This window comes from Hippoglossus stenolepis, chromosome 10, assembly GCF_022539355.2.
Source record: "Hippoglossus stenolepis isolate QCI-W04-F060 chromosome 10, HSTE1.2, whole genome shotgun sequence".
NCBI lineage: Eukaryota > Metazoa > Chordata > Actinopteri > Pleuronectiformes > Pleuronectidae > Hippoglossus > Hippoglossus stenolepis.
In genome coordinates, this window is record NC_061492.1 from 25,997,160 (window position 1) to 26,018,867 (window position 21,708).

General features: G+C 40.3%; 1 protein-coding gene across 5 annotated transcripts in view; it reads left to right on the plus strand.

Annotated features, from left to right (window-relative positions):
- dicer1 (dicer 1, ribonuclease type III) overlaps window positions 1-21,708 on the plus strand; it is an 89,524-nt gene that overhangs the window by 31,173 nt on the left and 36,643 nt on the right. Inside the window, exons 13-22 of one of the 5 annotated variants that reach the window (XR_007033011.1) lie at window positions 1,313-1,388; window positions 1,515-1,654; window positions 3,036-3,209; window positions 3,363-3,576; window positions 3,696-3,849; window positions 9,293-9,475; window positions 10,836-10,941; window positions 15,578-15,753; window positions 15,945-16,761; window positions 16,878-20,217. Coding sequence is in view for 3 of the 5 variants with exons in the window: in XM_047341743.1 (XP_047197699.1) it covers window positions 1,313-1,388; window positions 1,515-1,654; window positions 3,036-3,209; window positions 3,363-3,576; window positions 3,696-3,849; window positions 9,293-9,475; window positions 10,836-10,941; window positions 15,578-15,753; window positions 15,945-16,053 (1,332 nt within the window). In the remaining 2 variants the exon portion in view is untranslated. Of the gene's footprint in view, window positions 1-1,312; window positions 1,389-1,514; window positions 1,655-3,035; window positions 3,210-3,362; window positions 3,577-3,695; window positions 3,850-9,292; window positions 9,476-10,835; window positions 10,942-15,577; window positions 15,754-15,944; window positions 20,218-21,708 lie in introns of those variants that run through there. The other 4 variants (XR_007033010.1, XM_047341743.1, XM_047341742.1 and 1 more) reach the window with 4 other exon arrangements.

Below are 21,708 nucleotides of genomic sequence, written 5' to 3' on the forward strand. Positions count from 1 at the left end.
GTCAGACAAGCATTAACTCTGTTTTTTATTTAGAAAGTGCTTTAAAAAGTATTATAGACTGTTACTGTTATTACAATTGTGCTGTAATTTTCAAAATAAGGTTTTCAGTTCAATAAAACAGTGGTCAGTGCTCTCCACACTGATTTGACATTAATTCAGTTTAGACTTATGTGCTGCACATCAAGCTTAAAAGGACGAACTCTAATTATAGCCTTTACTGTATCAAGGTGGCCCTGCCTGGCCCCCCCTGAGCAGCGCCACTACACTGAGGCGCATTACTCCACTGGTCAACAAGTGATTCTGCTCCTCTGTTGTTTTCTAATCACTCATACTTAGAACTGATCTTTATAAAAACCTGCTGAATTCATATTTATGTTCCTGGATAAACGGGGCGTTGCTTCTTCTGCAACAATGAAGTTAAAACACTGCGTTGCGTCGTAATCTGCGGGAAGAACTTCTGTCTGCAGGAGTGTGCGTGTGTGTGGGCTCGTCTCTGTTCCTCTTCACATGAACTGATAATCACTTCTATTTATTTATTAATCGATGATGTCGGATCATGTCTCCGGATCGTACCGGTCACTTTAACCCTGATGTCCTGACTGTGCGAGTGACATTACGTCTCGTGTTGTGTGAAGCAGGGGAATGCTTGTGCACGGTGTTTTTAAACATGTGTCTCAAACTCTAGAGGATCATACAAACACAAAGTTAACTTTAGTAAGTCCTAATAACTTGTGATCAGTGATGTTGTTTATTAAGTGTAGAGTCAGCGCCAGTCAGAGGCGGAGTGAGGAGGAAGCAGACTCCGACCGAGACTCCGACACAGGACGACCGGACCTTTAATGAGTGTCTGTCATGGTCCTGAGGCAGCGGTGTTATAATTATTCATCAGCGGGACATCGCTAAAACAATGAACGTAGCGGTAAACATGAATCGATTATGTTCAGTCACTGCATCGATGCAGAGTCGTCCAAGTCCGCACTGCGATGCATCTTAGAATCAAGAAATTTCCACACCTCAAATGCTCCGAGGACGTGCTCCATACATCACAGTGGATTGAGCATGCCTTCTACGAATGATATCAAAATTTGGACATCTATGCATGAACAGATGCTGTTGTCTGTTCTCTGAATTGTAAAAGTGAGGGTAGCGGGGAATCTCCTTGTGCTGAAAGTATAATGCTGATTTTAGATAGATATGAGTTCCTCAGCACGCATTAATGTGGCATATTCTTTTCAGTCCGTCCTCATATTTAATAAAAACGAATCCCTTTGTCACTTCAGGTTCATTCATTTTATGGATGTGTCATTGACAGGGTCCTACAATGACCTGTGCCAGATTAGCAGAGAAAGCTGTTGCACTAGTATGCTGTGAGAAACTCCACAAAACGGGTAAAACCAGAATTGATATTTTGTAAATGCATGATCTGTAGAACTTTTACACTGCACGTCTGTAATCTCTGGGGAAGTTTTCCCTACATCCATTTTAGCTGCCTATTTTGCTTCCTTTCCTCTCAGGTGAGTTGGATGATCACCTGATGCCCGTGGGGAAGGAGACTGTCAAGTATGAGGAGGAGCTGGACCTTCATGATGAGGAGGAGACCAGTGTCCCAGGCCGACCTGGTTCTACCAAAAGGAGGCAGTGCTACCCTAAAGCTGTAAGAAATGAATTCTGCTTTAGTCTCATTTATTACAATAAGACTTACCTGGCTCTTTCTGGATGTTCAGAATAACTAAGCATCTATAATGAACAATAAAAAGAAAAGTAGAGCCAATATTCATTGAACATATTCCTATGGGTTGTTCATTTGACAAATTGTGAAATACTTTTGACTGTCACTCTGACTGACCTTTTGGATGCTCATTTTATGAGAGATGGACATCTTGCGTGAAGAATGCAAACTTCTGATGTACTCTCAACTAGAAATGTATAATTCACCACCGCTGCATGCTGTCTTAAATATTAAATATTCTACATTGTTAAAATATGAAAGCATCAAAAGTTTTAACTTTTAAGCACTGGTGAATGTTATTTATTGATGAAAATATTATAAAAAGAGATGCAGGTCAGCAAAATAATACATTGATAATGTCGTTGTAAAATAAGACCTATTGAACTTATATATTTATTGTGTCTGTACATTGTGTAGTGCAGCTATTAATATCAATGTTATAGACAAGGTGCCTAATTTATATAACACTGCGTAGGATTCATACTAAATGTCAGCAAATTAACCTAGAGTGGTGAGTACTTGTGTTTGTACTGGGATGGTGCTGTATTGGTATACTGGACTCAGACAAAGATCCAGGATCACAGCTTTATAGAATCTGTATCAGCTGATGAGTCAGTCATCATTATTGGCCAGGAAATCTTCATAGTTGCTGAACACTAATCCTTCTATTCGCATACTCTTCTATCAGTGCCAGTGCATCCACCATGCAGCATTACACACAAGTGTCGGCGCAGTATTTATGTCTACAAAAATCTGAGAGATTACTTCACACACAAGTATCCGAACCTCTATTCCGGAACATCATTTGGAAATGAAAGTTTGGAGGTGAACAGAGTTTATTTATTTTTTGTAAGTGGTCTCCAGTGCCCTCTATGCGCTTGACAGCACAACGTTTGAAGACATGGTCCCCAAGTTACTTTATTGTCTTAGATTTGGCTGCAACGCTGTTTACCCCTGAAACTACAAAAGTGTTTTGTGGTCTCAAACACTTCACCCACCCCTCCATCTAGTGCACTATATAATGATTAGTAGATGATTTCGGACACAGCCCACAAGAACCACAAGCAAAGTGGGAGGGGTCATCACACCCTCTGTCAGTCTCTTTTAGTTTCTGTAATTGTATCGTTTATCATTTCTTGTACTCTACAATGGTAGAAATATCAAGTTGAAATAATCCAAATGATCATTTTATTTTTAATTGTTTAAGTATGTTTAAACGTTTTTTGCTTTACCTTCTGTTGTCAGAAACTTTGTGCTGGAATCCCCCTGCAGGATTTTGTAAATAGTCACCTTCTGTCTTCTCCAGATACCAGTGTGTCTGAGGGACAGTTATGCTGTAGACATATACTATCTATATGTGATTGGGATGGTCCTTACCACCCCTCTCCCAGATGAACTCAACTTCCGCAGAAGGAAGCTCTACCCACCAGAGGACACCACCAGGTGCTTTGGCATCCTTACTGCCAAACCCATACCTCGAGTATGTTGCCTTCCTCTGCTCTTTTAGACAAAGCTAATATGTTTGACTTCTGGGAATACTGTGCATTACTTATTATCAAAACAAAGACATGGCTCCTGAATGTTCCTCTAATCATTGGTCATGGATAGTAATTGATGCTCTTCTTCTGTTGAGATCCCTTATTTCCCAGTGTACACTCGCTCGGGTGAAGTGACCATCTCCATTGAGCTGCAGAAGTCTGGCTTCATGCTCACATCCAACCAGCTCAACCTCATCACCCGCCTGCACCAGTACATCTTTTCCCACATACTCCGCCTGGAGAAACCTGCACTGGAGTTCAAGCCCACGCTAGCAGACTCTGCTTACTGCGTTCTACCTCTGAATGTTGGTGAGTCGATCTACACTCGATGTATTATTTTCCCAGATGTTGGTATGTTTGAGATGTTTTAACTTGGCAGTTCATTACCAATTACTTTCCTCTTTATTCTGGTTGATCGCTTTGTTCAGTTGGGGACTCCAACACACTTGATATGGATTTTAAGTTCATGGAGGACATTGAGAAGTCTGAGGCCCGCACTGGCATTCCTACCACTCAGTACACCAAACAGAACCCCTTCACCTTCAAGTTGGAGGACTACCAGGATGCTGTCATCATTCCAAGGTACCATTACACTATATGAGTGTTCATTTGTTAACAAAAACTATGATGATGAGACCCATTTCTGAACTGTGTGTGCGCTTTAACATGGACATGAACATTCTTAGAAATATGTTATTGAAACGTCGCTTTTCGTACTTGCTGGTCGCGTGTCACTCAAAGTGCAGTCAACCAATCAGAAGAGGGGCTCATTAATAATTAATGAGGCAGGCGAAAACAGCCTGTTCTGTCTGGAGCACCAGAGAGAGGCAGAAGAGAGGACATGGAAATACACATTGCAGCAGTTTTTTCGACTTTAAACCACTGATATATCATCTTAGGGGGACCAATACCTCAAATTAAATCCCAGAAAGGTGTAAAATAAGGGTCCATCCATGTTAAAGGACACACAGTTCAGGAATGGGTCTTTGACAGCTAAATGCACAGCATTTAATGTATAAAATTATTATTATTATTATTATTATTAGGGCCTAGCACCAAAGGTGCGAGAGACCAATTGTTGTGTGGCTAGGGGTACTTGAAAACTCATGAAACTTGGCACATTTATCAAGATATGCTCAACCTAATTTTTAATATGAATTTTGAGCATTGGGTGTGGTCAAATGACTCAAGGGTGCCCCCTAGAGTATTTCCTTTTTTGAAATTCTTTTTACATTTAATTATTTTTAAAGAAATTGCACATGATCCAAAGATATAAATTACACTTTCTGCTAGGGCTCAAAAGCCCTTTTATCAGTATTTTCTGTATTGTACATTTGTAGCCAAAACATTGCAAACTGAGTCGGCACATAATACAGAATCAGTTTGGGACCGACAGAGTGTACAATAATACAGGTATTAAAATATGATATATATATACAAACTTAAAACATTGTTTGAACAGAACTGGGGTGTCCCTCCTAATATTATCCAAGTTGTACCTGATCTGACACTTACAGTGCATCCGGAAAGTATTCACAGCGCTTCCACATTTTGTTATGTTAAAGCCTTATTCCAAAATGGATTTTTTTTTAAATTTCCCCTCAAAATTCTACACACATAATGACAAAGTGAAAAAAGTTTGTATAAAATGTTTGCAACTTTATTCAAAATAAAAAACTAAAAATTGAGCTCTGGTGCATCCTGTATCCACTGATCTTCCTTGAGATGTTTCTACAACATGATTGGAGTCCACCTGTGGTAAATTCAGTTGATTGGACAGGATTTGGAAAGGCACACACCGTCTATATAAGGTCCCACAGTTGACAGTGCATGTCAGAGCACAAACCAAGCCATGAGGTCCAAGGAATTGTCTGTAGACCCCTGAGACAGGATTGTATTGAGGCACAGATCTGGGGAAGGGTACAGAAAAATACCTGCAGCATTGAGCCGATTGAACATCTCTGGAGAGATCTGAAAATGGCTGTGCACCGACGCTCCCCATCCAACCTGTTGGAGCTTGAGAGGTCCTGCAAAGAAGAATGGGAGAAACTGCCCAAAAATAGCTGTGCCAAGCTTGTAGCATCATACTCAAAAAGACTTGATGCTGTAATTGCTGCCAAAGGTGCTTCAACAAAGTATTGAGCAAAGGCTGTGAATACTTAAATTTGCAAACATTTTCAACAAACTTTTTTCACTTTGTCATTATGGGGTATTGTGTGTCGAATTTTGAGGAAAAAATGAATTGAATCCATTTTGGAATAAGGCTGTAACATAACAAAATGTGGAAAAAGTGGAGCGCTGTGAATACTTTCCGGATGCCCTGTAAAAAATACCTGGTGTATGGGAGTGGGGCAGAATTTTAAGGGACAGGGAATATGGATGGGATTGTGATGGTTGATGATTTGTTTTTTATTGTTAGAGACATATGGTGAAAGGATGCTTGAGTTATAGTGAAATAATGTAATGTTTTTCAGATGCTGTTTATATTGATTAGTTGGTGGCTGGTGCGGCTGTTTGGGGACGCTAGTGGGAGTAGTACTCCGAGGTGCTGCACTCGAGCAAGATGTTTCTAGGGGCCGTCTTGAAAGTAAACAGTCAGTCTCGTGCGGCAGAATGTACAACATGCTGTATGTTAGCCACTAGCATTCGGCTGCCCAGCACATTGGGATGGAGCCCATCTTTTGTGAAGAAGGAAGAGTGCCCCCATAACTGATTGAAGTTGTCAACAAAGCCAAAGCATTGAGCTGAGCAGGCGGACTGGAGCCAGCTGTTAAGACTGAGGATTCTGCTGACGCGCCCTACTCCAATGACCAGTTTGAGGATAGGACCGGAGATAAAGACAGATTTACCACAAGTTTTCAAGAAGTGGAGAAGCTGTTCAAAATCCTTCTTGGTGAGCTCAGACTGCTGACTAGCCGTGTCGTTGGTTCCCACATAAACTATCAGTCGGGTTATGGACGGAGGGACTGAGCTCAACAGCCCTGGGAGTTTTCCAAGGATAACTGGGACCGTAAATCCGGGGAGGCTAAGTTACTGCATAGAAGAAGTGGGCTTTCCATAAGCATTTGTGGGGAATAAAGAGGGTGAGGAGAAAACCCCTGTGCGTTAACATGGCAGGAGTGAGCCTGAACTGCTTCCAGGAAGTGGAAGCCACTTACTGAGGAAGTGATGTGCAGGTGAGCTATGTGAGGAAGGAGCGACCTCTGACTTGGAAAAAGGATTCTCTCCCAATTCAGGGCAAGGAAGAGATCCTGAGCGTTGGCGCACAGCCTCTTTCAGCATTCTATGACGGTGTGAGGATGTTGCTCTTGATGGGAACCGCTCAGTCTGATTTGTTACGGGAACACTGATATCCACTTGAGGGACGTGGGGCTCAGGGCCAACAGGTGTTGTTTTCAAAGAGTGATGCTGGGAGGGGAGATCAAGTGCTGCAGATGTATCTGCTGGATGTGCCAGAGAGTCATCAGACAAGGCATTGAAGTGGTTGGAAAAACTTAGTTGGGGTGGTGAGACAGCCTCACCACCCCCAACTAAGACTATATCTTTCAACCCCTGTATGCATGTACAGTATGTACTGATTTGTAAAACAAGTTACTGACCCTCATAACATTGACTAATGGCATACAATGTAATTCATTATAAAATACTTACTTATATAGGGCAAATCTATAATTATACTAAGCCTCCCCTAGACCTAGGGGCAGGGGGATCAACTGCCAAGCTTCTCAGGCTTACAAAACTGCCAGAAATTGGAACCCCAACGATGAAAAACACACCCCAGAGACAATATCTGGCAGGTCTGGCAAAATGCTTGATCAGCGCCACCTATTGAAACGGGAAGTAGTCCTTCTGGTTCAAATGTCATTGGGATAACCTGAATTTTTTTCACAGTCAACTCCAGACCTTGTAACTGAATCGTGAGACATAATCGTCAAGCATCCTTCAACGACACACGATGGACGCAGGAACATGCTCTAACATCCTTCCTGTTGAGTCCCAAGCGAGTGCCTTTTAAGCTGCTTTCAGACATGCATTGGACCCTCTTTGAATAGGGGGGATGCACTTTATTGAACCCGCGTATAGCAGCGATGTTAGAACTGAACTTAACTGCTCCTCTAATAACAAAGCATCCTGGCAGGGTTGCCTACAGACCCCTGCTAGCAAACTGAAGCTTTGTGCTTTTGATTCATACCTGAAGTAATGCAGAGCATCCAAGCGTTTCAACTTCAAATGTCATTGATTCAACTGCATTAGCATAGATGTTATTTGGTTATTATAGGTTTGTTACTTTAGTAACTGCAAACAATAGTGTTGGTTTATTTAAGATCTCAACAATGTTATTACAATGACATCCTCGCAAAACCTTTTGTCTCATCTGTTTACATCGACGGCTACTGATGACGTGTCAGGTTTTCGCGACGACTACTGATGATGTAACGGCTTCTTGAAGTGCTGTCCCAATTCGTAGGGGAAGATTTGAACCATTACCCCTTGTGACTCTGTTTCAAGGGGCAAGATAACCCTCAAGAACAAGGGGTAGGGCCAAGGGGTAGGGCCAAGGGGTGAAATGGGATTGGGCTGTAGAAGACACCGACAAAGATGTCAAGAGAGTTTTAGGTAATAAGAGCTGACACCTGTGTTTGGGTGCTGTAAACAAAATCACGTGATCTACGCAGCAGAGTTAATACGTCACTGCCTGCCTCTGCCTTTTGCACCCAGCTGCTCCACCTCTGCCCTGAATTATACGGCGGATTTAATGCTGTTGTGAGCGTGTCTGTGTAGAGAACCTCCTGCTTGTGTTGTGCATGTCTGAAAGGCAGAGTGGATAAATTTCAGACCCAATTCTATGGGTTTTGTCTGACAACGGCTTTAGTTTATGTTTAGTTGGCCAGAAAGCGGCGGCCTCATCGCAGTTGTGTCACTCCCCCACTGTGGCCAGTCGAGGGCCTGCTCATACCTGCTTGCTGGTCTAGTTATTAATAATTTTCAGTTAGACTCTAGTGTTTCAAATCGTTTCTTTTAGTAAAATGATGATTATAATTGAATGATTAATTTATTGGAAAATGTATAACCAGCCTAGTACAACACTACTGCTTAGAATATGACATAATAGATTCAACATCTCTCTGCCACAGTCCTGACTCTTGTACATTGTTCATTTTGATTGTGGATTATTTTCTGGTCACTTTCTAACCAACTGCAAGGTAAAATTGCATTTTTCAAGACTAAATTGTCAAAATCAGTTGGATGAAGTCTTCTGACTTGCTGACATGCCATGGTGAGCATATTGTGTCGCTTCCGGTTTCATGCTGAAGGTTGGCAGTTCGGCAGTCTTCCCCATCTGCATGCCGAAGTGTCCTTGGGCAAGATGCTGAACCCCGAATTGCCCCTCATAGAACAAAAAAGTGCTGCTAATAGATGCACTGTATGAATGTGTGTGTGAATGGGTGAATGTAAAAAAAAAAAACTGTACTGCTAAGAGCTTTGAGTGGTCATCAAGACTAGAAAAGCGCTATATAAATACGAAACCATTTACCATTCTTCATCTCCTAATTCTGCTATAATCTGACCCACTGAGGCTAATTTGGAGTCACGTCTACACTCATCCCTAGAATTTTTTAAGGCAGTCATCACCATGACAGTCCACAGTTGCAACCAGGAGGCAGAGTTGCAGTTTTACACGCTTCTCTGCTCTATTAGAGCAGCCACCCCACAATGTCCTATAGAAACTGTGTCTGCCCCCCCACAACCTAAATTCATAAAACCAAAATAAATATATTAAAAGTAATATATTCAAACCTAATAAAAGTTGATGTAACCACTATATCGGTACCAAAAAATAGGATGAAATGTGGTTTATTATATATTAGGTCACTCAATCCCAAATCCTCATTAATGATCTGATTACTGACCATCAGTTTGATTTACTGTCTAACTGAAACTTGGCTGCAAAAAGATATAGAATATGTGGGTTTAAATGACTGTGGTTTAAGCTTTATAATAACCTTTACTGTTCTTTTCCCAGGTATCGTAACTTTGACCAGCCTCATCGCTTCTATGTCGCCGATGTGTACACAGACCTGACGCCGCTTAGCAAGTTTCCTTCACCCGAATACGAGACGTTTGCTGAGTACTACAAAACCAAGTACAACCTGGATCTGTCCAACCTAAATCAGCCTCTCCTGGATGTTGATCATACCTCCTCCAGGTCAGTAGTACAGAGATATAAATGAAATATACCTGTAAACTGCTCTCTACTTTCTGTTTACTTTTCCTGAGTTTGTGCAAAAGAACTGGTTCATCAAATTGTCCTAAAGGGGATGTTGTTTTTTGACATCAGAGTATGTTTATATGTTTTGTATTAAAACTTCTTTGCCTTCAGAGGGAGCTATGGGAAGTCCGATAAAATGTCCTTTATTCATTTAATTTTTACCCAGTGCTGACTGTGTCTGAAGGCAACAAGTTTGAAAAGTAAAGATCTGGGGATGTGGAGACAGAAGGAAGTGAGTTTACCAGATCTCTAGCCTGCTGCTAATCTCTACTTAAGGCTAAAAGCTAAAGATAAAATATCAGCGTTTTTGATTATTTTTGACGCTCTCCACATCAATGCTCTCCACATCAATGCACTAAGGCTTGTGAAAAACCCAGCGGGCCCCCTCTTGGCAGCACCACTACACTGAAGTGCAATACTGTCAACAAACGACTGCTCCTCTGCTCTTTTCTAGTCACTCACACGTAGAACTTTATAAAAACCTGCTTAATTCAAATGTGTTATGTGTTGATGGATAAACTGAGCTTTTCACACAAACTGACAATCACATTCATTTAGTTATTAAACGATGATGTCAGATCATGAATCTGGATCGTTCTTGTCACTTTAAGCCTGATATTCTGCCTAGGCACATCACCTCTTGTGTTGTGTGTTGCAGGTGAGCTGCGTGCAAATTGTTGGACTTTTTTTCAATGTGTTTAAATTTGTGTGTCATAAACTCTCAAGCGAATCAAACAAACACATAGTAAACTTCACACATTCACATAACAAACCCACGTCACATGCTGCACCAGCAGTCCTGTGTGTGGGACGCCGTTGCTCACTGGTTGATGCTGGACAGTATGAGCTTTTCACCATGATAATCAACTGCAGTTTTAGTGAAAATTTAAATTTCACACTGTAATCTTAACCGTCATTGTGGTTAATCCTGACCGGTAAGCATTTCATCTTTATTTAAGATGCATTGTGGGTTATGCAGGGGCCAGGTTTGGACAAGGATGAAGAATGAGATGAACAACATCAGTATCCCTGGTTGTGCTGCATTGATTTTTATCGTTATAACTGACCATAGTGAGTTTGATTATATGTTTGACTTGTACTATAGAAATGCAAAACTCTTTTAAAAAACTGTTAAGAATTTTAGCCATTGCTTCATTCTTACAGTCTTGGTCTGATTAGCACCAACCAAATTTTAAAGCACTGTTTCATGAAATCACAGTACTTTGTAAGAATTCCTCCCAATTTTGTTACACACAATTTTAGACAGGGATAAAGTTGGAACTGTTTTTGTTCTCAGACTAAACCTGTTGACCCCTCGGCACCTCAACCAGAAGGGAAAAGCCCTGCCACTCAGCAGTGCAGAGAAGAGGAAGGCCAAGTGGGAGAGCCTGCAGAACAAACAGGTAATACTGCGATCAACAGTATTTTCTTTCTTTCCTCTCTGTCTGTTTATGTGGATCTGAATACCTGGTCAGACAGTTTTTGATTTTCCTAATTATCAAGCCATTCTGAGGCTAGTTGTTTCTATATTTGTTGTGTTCAATACCCATGGTTAAGGTCTGTAACAACTAATTGATTTAATCGTTTATAAAAAATAGTTGGCAACTAATTTAGTAATCAATTAGTCAGGTCTGATATAATACACGGTACACACCGTGCCTGTCTCCGAAATCACCCACTCACTCAGTATTCCCCTACTTCACTATATATATTGAGCTCATTGGGAAAAGAAAAAACGCTTCGGACTCTACTCTGGGAGTTTTCTCTGTGCCGGTAATGACGTCATTGTCACAGGATTATGACGTACAACAACGATGGCTGGTGGAAAATCCCAGAGTAAATTTTTTATGTTTATTTTACACTTATTATTAATACTTTTAATACTATTAATACTAATAAAAGGTAAAAAAAAACATGTTGAAAGACTATCTTCAAATGTAGAAATATACTTGCACAGTTTGATGATGCATTATGTGCAAACAAATAGTGCACTATATAGTGATTAATGAGTAATTTCGCACACTGTGGCAGCGTCTCCTGAGGTGGGGGCAGTAAACCAGAAAATCCCACACCTTGTTTAGCTCAAGTGACGATGCTGTCTATTCTATGGAGTAAACATTTGAAAAATAGTGGAGACAAACACCGCTAATGATACAGCGGAGACTTGTCATCACTGCTCGAACGTCTACTCACAACGCTATCAAACCGGAAGACGTTAAAAGGAATAACTTTGATTATAGCCTTTACTGTATCAGGGTGGCCACACCTGGCCCCACTTAGCAGTGCCACTGCATCGGGCGCATTACTCCACGCTGGTCAACCAGAGAATCTGCTCCTCCGCTCTATTCGAATCACTTACACATAGAACTTTATAATAACATGCTGAAATAATAATCATATTCCTGGATAAACAGGGCATCGCTTCCTCTTGAACACTCAAGTGAAAACAGTGCATTGGCATCATAATCTGCGGGAAGAACTTCTCTCCAGTCCGAGTCTGTGTATACTGACAATCACATTTATTTAGCTATTGATCGATGATGTCGGATCATCTATCTGGATGGTCGCGGTTACTGTCACTCTGATGTCCTGGCTGTGCACGTCATGTTACGTCTCTTGTTTTGTGTGGCAGGTGAACTGTGTGCCTCAAACTCTACATTACTTTTTAATTCCAAATTTAAGCCCAGATCTACCACTCCAGATATCTTCCAAAAAAAAACACTTAGGAGGATTTATTATTTTTTTAATTTGTCAAGAAATTAAATGCACAATATTCACATTAATATCTGTTCAATACAAATATTCATATATATAGAATCTGTGCACAATATTTAGCTTCTCAGTATGTTTTTACATAGTGTTTGCCTTGAAAATGGCCATAAATACAAATACTGTATTTCCTTGTGTAAATTTAGTCCTGTGTACTTAAATAAATACAAGTATTATACAGTATGAAACCGTGCATCTTCCACACCTGCAAATATTTCACAATAAAAGCCCTTTTTAAACAAATTAATAGATTCAGTCAACAGAAACACTGCAGTGTTTTTATCTTGATACTGGTACAGGAAGTGTTGCAAACATTTATGTTTGTGACATAAATTCAACAGATAGACATTAAAACTATAATGAAAGATCATTTTCACTGTCTATTCTGCTGTGAACCCTGTGCCATGTGTATCTGTCGAATATGTGCCGTACATAAATATCCTGTACACATTTAAAAATAAAAGCACTTTCTGCGTTTCTGTTGACCAAATCATCAATTCATTTTTTTCAAACAAGGCTTTGATTGTTATTGCAAGACAGGAAGATGCACAGCTTCATACCGTAGCGTCCTGGCATTAAGTTGAGTACGTACCCCACCGCTGCTGAACCAGACAGACCAGTGTGAACAACAGACAGCCGCGAGACATAGCAGATCCACCTCACAACTGCAGCCTGTGTGTCTCAAGCGTTACAGGGATCGGCATAATTTTTATTTAAAATCCAGCTAATTAATAGGAAACTTTCCACCCACCTTAAAATGCACCACAAAAATGAAGCTGCCTGTAGTGAAATCTAACAATGATTTCAGTAAGAGCTCCACAGACGCTGAGCCAAAACACGTCTTTTCTTGTAAATTATACGGTGTAACTGATAACACTGGTGTCATCACGAGTTTATTACCTGGTGGGAAAATATCCACACAATGGAATCCCAAACACTCAGTGGCCATTTTCATGTCCTTCCAGAGATATTTCAACAGTTTCTGCTCAGGACTCTGGCTGGGGCAATTTTAAGCATGGTCATAGCTGTGTGCTTTGGATCATTTCTCTTTTGGAATATTATGGAGGACGATACATGACTTAAGTATAAATAAATAAATACAGAAATGTATAAATAAATGTCTTAAATATATTTACACATTTATTTATTTACACATTTATTTATTTCTGTATTTCTGTGTCCGTATGCTAATGAGAAAGGCGGTCCTAACCTCAGTCTCATTCAGGATTGGTCAAAGGAGTGTGGTGATCCAGTCCTACTACTTCTGCCTTTCAATGCTGACTGGTGTCCAGTAGCTGTTTGCAGTGTTGAGCTAGTTCACACTTAACATGAACTAGTTCAAGTTCAGAGGGTTAGTTAAGGTTATTTTTTATTGGGATGATTTAGGTGTCAGTAGTCCTGACTGAGCGTCTCATGTTGTACTGAGCACAACATGTTGACGAGTCATTTTTCATGATGTTTAAATGCAGCCTCATAAACTCTGGAGCGAATCAAACAAACACTAAATGACGTCATGTACTGATCAGGTCCTGATAACTAGTGATGAGTGTTTATTAGTTAGAGTGAGATCAGAGAGTAGGAGGTACAAACTACTCCAGCTCAGTACAAACCACTTGCAGCTTCTGCTCTGATCATGAAGCAGCGGCGCTGATCATTGAGCAGATGTGAACAGAGAAACTCTGTGTTTTCACTGTTTCCACTGTTCTACAAAGTCACTGACCGGCTGCTTCACGGAGACGAGCTCTGAATAAATAAATGTGGAAATAAATACAGAAGTAAATGAATCAATGTCTTAAATTTATTTCCACATTTATTTATTTCCACATTTATTTATTTCTGTATTTCTGTGTCCATATGTAAATGAGGTAGGAGGTCCCAACCTCAGTCTCGAGCAGGATTGGTCAACTGAGCCACACACACACACACACACAGGCCCCCGGGGCTACGCCCCCCACACCACCACTCACTCGTTCAGTGACACACGCAGTGAGAATCAGAGATTGTCACCGTGAAGCAGCCGGTCAGTGACTTTGTAGAACAGTGGAAACAGTTAAAACAGTGTTTCTCTGGTCACAGCTGCTCAGTAATCAACGCCGCTGCTTCATGATCAGAGCAGAAGCTGCAGCTGGTTTGTACCGAGCTGGAGTTTCTGTGTCCTCCTCCACTCTGCTCTCAATCCAACTAATAAACACTCATCACTAGTTATCAGGACCTGATCAGTACATGAAGTCACTTAGTGTTAGTTTGAATCGCTCCAGAGTTTATGAGGCTGCATTTAAACATCATGAAAAATGACTTGTCAACATGTTGTGCTCAGTACAACATGAGACGCTCAGTCAGGACTACCGACACCTAAATCATCCCAATAAAAAAATAACCTACCCTAACCCTCTGAACTTGAACTAGTTCATGTTAAGTGTGAACTGGCTCAACACTGCAAACAGCTACTGGACACCAGTCAGCATTGAAAGGCAGAAGTAGTAGGACTGGATCACCACACTCCTGTGACCAATCCTGCATGAGATTGAGGTTAGGCCCACCTTTCTCATTAGCATACGGACACAGAAATACAGAAATGAATAAATGTGGAAATAAATGTGGAAATATATTGAAGACATTTATTTATACATTTCTGTATTTATTTATTTATTTCTGTATTTCTGTATTTATTTCCTTATTTATTTATGTATTTATACTTAAGTGATGTATCGTCCTCCATAGAATATTAACTTTTGGCTCAAACTAAAAAAAGATCTCTGGACCAGGTTTTCATTAATGATGTGTCAGTACTTGCTTTAGATGCTTTTTTGCAAACTTCAAGCAGACTTTCATGTCTCTTGCTGAGGAGACTTCCATTTGCCATGAAGCCAGCTCTAGGAAGAGCCTTGGTTTTTCAAATATATGGCTCCTAGGAACCTTTTTATGCAGTAGAATTTTTTTTTTAAGTCTTTTGCAAATTTGTGCATCTGTGTCTTAGCTCTGCAGGCAGCTCTTTCAACCTCATGTCTTCATTTTTCTGACAGTGTCAGCTATGAGATGCTATACAGACGGTTGGTGTGTTTCTTTCCAATACATCAGTATAGAAACCTCTCAGATGATCAACAGAAATGGGAAGAATCTAAGCTAAAGTTCTACTGTCATAGCAAAGTGTCTGAAAACATGTCAGTGTAATATTTCAGGTTTTCCTTTCCAATAAATTTGTGTCTCTGTGATTGGTTGATTAGTTTAAGTTCACCTTGTCCAATCTAACAGGAATGTTTTGTTAATCAGATCCTGGTTCCAGAGCTGTGTGCCATCCACCCTATCCCTGCCTCCCTGTGGAGGAAAGCAGTGTGTCTGCCGAGCATTCTCTACCGCCTCCACTGCCTCCTGACTGCTGAGGAGCTCAGAGCCCAGACAGCCAGTGAAGCTGGAGTGGGAGCCCAGACCCTCCCACCTGACTTCAGGTCCCTGCTACAAACACTGCACAATACTTGTTTAATAAAGGGACACTGTGTAGAATTTTTAAGGCTCTCTTTGCAAAAATGGGATATAATTCTCATATCTTAGTTATAGTAACTAGAGTGTTTTTGTTACAGTAGAATGAGCCTTGTATATTATAAAATTTCTACATGTACCCCGGGTCTCTGTCCCACAGACATCGCCATGTTACATCGCCATATTGCTACAGATGCCCGGGGCAGACATACCGTTTAGAGGTTGCGTCTCGCAATATACAAATGAAGCAGCACGAATTCAATAGATGAAGAAGAACCGTGCCCGTAAATAACATAGAAGAAGTCGTCGGAACAAGTAGGTAGTTATTAAAAGCTTGTAGAAAGTGTGCCAAAAGACCTTACGTTAAATGACGGATAATACTTGCATGTACAGACGTCGGCAAAGAAGCGAACACGCGACGAGGTGAAATGAATCGCGTCATGATGACAGAAATTAGGATAAACCATACGGTTTTCTCCAGGATTGAAATCTCTGCTGAGAGGCTTTCAGACTGACACTGAAGTCTGCAGTTTTCTGCTGAACAGGTAATTAACCCAATCAATGTAAATTCAATTTGTTGTTTGATAGATCAGTTTTATTACTTACCAGAAATACAATGTTTTTATTCAGTTCGTTGCTAGTATAGTAACATTTACATTGTTCCAGATAGATCCATATTGTTATGCATTCATGCCAAAGATCATAGTTGTGATTGTTGAGACATCCTAGTTTATTTATTTGTATTTGTTTTGTTTCGTGAACTTCCCACCACTTCAGTATGTAAGAGTACACCACTGTGTCATGTAGCACTTATTTTCTTACTGTTCTTTTACAGCTACCAGACAGACCCTGATACATCAAGTCCAATGAAGGCAAAACAACTTGTCTGTTTGTTTCCATTGAAACATCCAGCCTGGATACAAACTTTAATTATATATGAATACCATGCCTTTTTTCAACAGTGAACGACAAACAGTGTGAGAACATAAGACTCAACAACTAAGTGCATTATTTAAATGCACAATCACTGTTCAAAGTAGTTAACATATATCACGTATATCAGATATTGAATGGTTCAAAATTGTGATTTCAGCTTCAGAAGGCCAAAAGATAGTGTCAGTGCCCCGAAATAAAAAATAATACTATGCATACATCTAAGGGCTGCGAGCAAGAGATCTGAATCTCAGAGTCACAAGTGGATTCGGGATGCCTCAAAGTAGGAGCCTTCATCCAGATGACCCCAGAGAACTAGAATTGGTACCCCCCCATAATTGCACCATCCACAACACAATTGCTGCAGACACAAGTCAGGAGACGTCTAGGTAAATAAGTTTATCTTTTTTTGTGTCATATAAACCCTTTTACAAGTAGTGCCAGTTTCACATGAATAAATATGTGAAATTGCTTTATTATATTAATGAGTAATGCAAGTGTTTTCAACAGGAATGTGGAATGATCCAGATGGAAGGTCACGATTCGTTCTTGAAAAGCACAGCAGAATCATGGTGCCTCTCGGGGACACCAACCTGTGTAAACAAATCAGTTTATGTATATAATAAATAAATACAACAAATCTGTTAAATAGTTTTCTTATTGCACTTTTCATTCCAGTGTAAACTCATTTGAACAAATATAAATAATGGGCAATATGAATATATTCATAAAAAATAACAAATAGTAATAAAAATACATTTACAACAGAAATAATAATTGCCCCCCATTATAATCACATGTTTGATGCATATGGAGGTGTGTGAATTGTTACTGTATGAAGGAGGGCCTGGAAGGAAACTCTGTACTGTCCTTGTTTATAGGATCAGGGACAAGATCCAAAACATAGCAGCCGGGGATGACAAGACGGTTTCTCTGGTCTAGAGTGCCATGTTGCCAATAAATAATGTGCTGATATGCTTCATAACAGTACTCCCTGTTGTCATCCCCAGGCGCTCTAATATGGCCTAATATCGCAATGATCTCCCAGTAGTCTGTAAATATATACCCTGCTCAACAAAATTCAGGGAACACTTAAATCACACATCAGAGTCACTTTGTATAATTTGTTGAGAACAATATGACGAAAAAATGGTCAATGGAAACCAAACATTATCAACCAATTGAGGTCTGGATTCAAAACCACACTGAAAATCTAAGTAAAAAAATGTAAATCACATGCTCATCCAACTTGCGTGAATTTCATCCCGGCAATTCATAATGTGGGCATCAGTGAGCTCCTGGCAGTACTTGGCGACTTCGGATACACCGATAAATACCAGGGCCCACTGCACCAGCGTAAGGTCTGACAATCGCTCTCAGGATTTGATGGCACTACCAAACAACAGTCAGGGTACCGTTGGCTATGACATGGAGGTCTGTGCGACCCTCCAAGGATATGTCGGGTTGCCAGCAGGTATCTCCTCCATGCTCGTGAGATTGTGCTGGGAGACACAGCAAACCTACTTGTGACCGTATAACATATGTGAGTAGGGCATGAAGGATGAGGACTCAAAGGACTATTTTTCCTGCTTTTTTCCCTCCTGCAGAAGACATTTAAACACATTAACCGTCTTCTGATCTCCTCTCTGCACTTCTGCTCCATCAGCAATGCAAGACGGAACTGTCTGAGCTCACCCTCTTTCTAAAAACACAAACATTATGATTTATGACATTTTGTGTAGCACAATAAGAGCTATTGAAGTTAGCAGGAAAACATTAACAGTGCAAATAATTATAGTGACACCTAGTGGGCAAAATAGAATGGTGTGAGGGGAGTGGGTAACTAAACAGAAATAACTAATTATAAATTTAACAAAAGAAAATATACCTGCAGAAGACATTAAAACACATTAACCGGCTTCTGATCTCCTCTATGCACTTATGTTCCTAAACATGCAAAACAACAGCATTCACTCTGGGAAATGCTCCAGACTGCCGGAAGTAAAATAGCACCAAAATGTGATCTTTTAAATGTCTATAAAACTTATATTAGCAGTGAAACAAAGCATAAAAACAGCTTGGCAACACAACATAAACAGTTATATGCTATAAATGTTACAACATAAACAGATCAAACTAAAAAGAAATTGATACAATAGCGCAGCAGCATTTTGCCACACAACTTACCCTCAGCAATGCAAGACGTGAAGGACAGAGGGAAGGATCTATGGAAGCCCAAGAAGTGCAGAAGGGACAAAGTGCAAAAACATAATTTCCAGGGGAAACATTAATTAATATAAAGATAAATAAAAATAACTCAGGATGTACTATCCTGGAGGAGCTTGACTACCTGTCCAACCTGATTGTGATGCAGGTACTGCCTAATGCTACCAGTAGTGACAAGGACACTAGCAGAACACAAAACTAGAGAAGACTCAGTCAGGAAGGATAAAGAGAGGGCAGTTGTTCTGTGGCCACCACATGCAAAGTCATTCCCTTTTTGCGAGTTGTCTTGCTTTTGCCTCTTCATTGCACCTGTTGTAGTGGTAGACTCGCACAGTTTTTAGGATCCGAGCCACAGTCTCCTCCTCCTCACTTCTACTCCTGCTCCAGGAACTATCCCTCGTATCTCCCTTACAGATAATTTGCCCCTGCCTGTCTGTTGTCTTCCTCTCCTCCTCTCCCTCTTCATTTTCCTCTCCCTCTTTATCTTACTGTCTTTAGTCTTTGCTGCTATCAGACGAGTCTGTTTGCTAATGTTAGCTTGCATTAGCATTCAGCTAATTCAGTTAACTAACATCAGTAATAAAGGGCTGCCACACAGGGACGTGCACAGACATTTTGGGGGGCAGGGGCTCAAGTGAGAAAAAGGGCACTTCTCATTTATTTATAAAAAAAAAAACATTTTTTAAACAAACAGGTAAATATAGTAGACTTACTAGTAACTTACTTATCAATTTATTTTAATACCTTCACATTCACACAATTGTTAAATACTCAACAGTTCACACAGAGACAATGGTCTTCTTTAGTATCACTAGGTTTATCACAAGAGCAGGCAACAACAAAGGAAACCATGTTTTCTATGCTACTGTAGTTTCTAGTTTATATTTATAGTAGCACACACACAACTAGTAGAATTAATAGTTATTAGATGAGGAGGCTACAATCAAAATGATGGTTACTTTTAAAGGCAGGACACGACAAGCAAAACATTTTTTTTCATGTACTGGAACCTCATTTATAAAACAGTGCGTAGGATTCATACTAATACTAGTACGTGCGCACAAAAAACAGTTCAGCTCAGTGATCCAAGATCACAGATCTATAGAATATATCAGCTGATCAGTCATCGTCATGGTACAAAAAATGTGATCGCTGAAACCCTCATTTCCTCCTCATCCTTCCATTCACGTGTATCCATCACAGAGCATTGCGCACGCGTGTCACCACAGTATTTATATATTTAGAGCAATCGGACCGATTACTTCTCACATCAGTGGATCCGAAAGTGAATAGTTTTTCTTTATTTTTGTGAGTGATCTCCAGTGCGCTCTGTACACCTTATGGCACATTCACGTTCACTGCAGCGATTTTATTATCTTACGGTAATTTGCTGTAAGTTGTTTTATATCTTTTTCAATAGAAGGTTCTTATGGAACAGTTATGTTGCGTGAGCACAACTAAAGCTGATGGTTTTAATGTTAATGATGAAGTGGATCAATAATCTGGCTTCAGTTCAACATCTCATGTCTGCATCGTCATTTTCTCGTCTCCAAAATGTTTGTGCGCATGGGTCAGAGTTTGCGTGGAAGTGCGCACATTCTCCCGTCAAGTTTGTTTTTATAAATCTCAACATTTTCGCGAGAAGTGGCGTACGCACGTTTCAGGCCCCATTTTGTGCGAACGCAATGGATATAAATGAAGCCCCTGGTCAGTTTTAAGATTTTGGTCTATTTTGCTTCCATGTGTTCTTTTACTCTAATGGAAAGAAAACTTCCAAAAATACACATTTCGATGGTGTTTGTTTTACTACCCTCTTCTGTTTGCATCTGTAGATTTCTCCTAAATTCACCAAACTAACTAATCTGCATATTTAAACATGACTTGATGCAAGTCATTAACTGGGGAAGTTCTGTGGTGATATGTTTTAGTTCTTTTTTTTTTTTATCCTATTCATCTGCAGTGCCAATTGGCAAATGTATGCAAAGTTTTGCATTTTAATTAGTTCAAGCCTAGTGTCTTCCCTTAAGTACAGTACATTAACCTTTATGCCCCAACTTATTACATTAGCTAGTAGCTCATGCGTGTACATTAGCGAGACACAAGTTAACTATATTTGTTTTTGTTTTTAGGCTAATTAGCTTTAAACTCGTGGTACTGGTAGCATAGTCCTTTGATCATCACCACTCAGCTCCACACAAGCGAAGAAAAAAACACCGCAACTGGGACAGGAGGTTGGAGGTGCTGCCTGTCTGACGTGACTGTGATGACTGTGTGCTCACTAGAGTTGTGCACCCTCACTAGCCTCACAATTGGTTTACAATTCAGCAGTCAACAATTCAAATGCACAATGATCAATCAATCTAATTTTATATGTATAGCCCATATTCATAAATCACAATTTGTCTCATAGGGCTTTAACGAGGTGTGACATTATCTGCCCTTAACCCTCGACAAGAGTAAGACAAAAAACAGTTTGTAGTATAATGGAAGGTAAATGAATTGAGGAATTATTGTCAATAATGGTAGAGTATCTGAGTAGACATATCAAGCAGTCTTGTTGTAATTATAGTCCACGGTTAGCGTCCACCTCGATCATGGTCCACCACCACCATCAGATGCCAACATGATGCAGGATCCGCCATTACTATTACGATCAGCCAGCAGGATACAGGATCCGCCATTACGATCACAATCTGTGATTCGCGATCCACCATCATAATCCACGATGTGGCTGCAGCCACAGCCCTGGATCTGCGAACGATAAG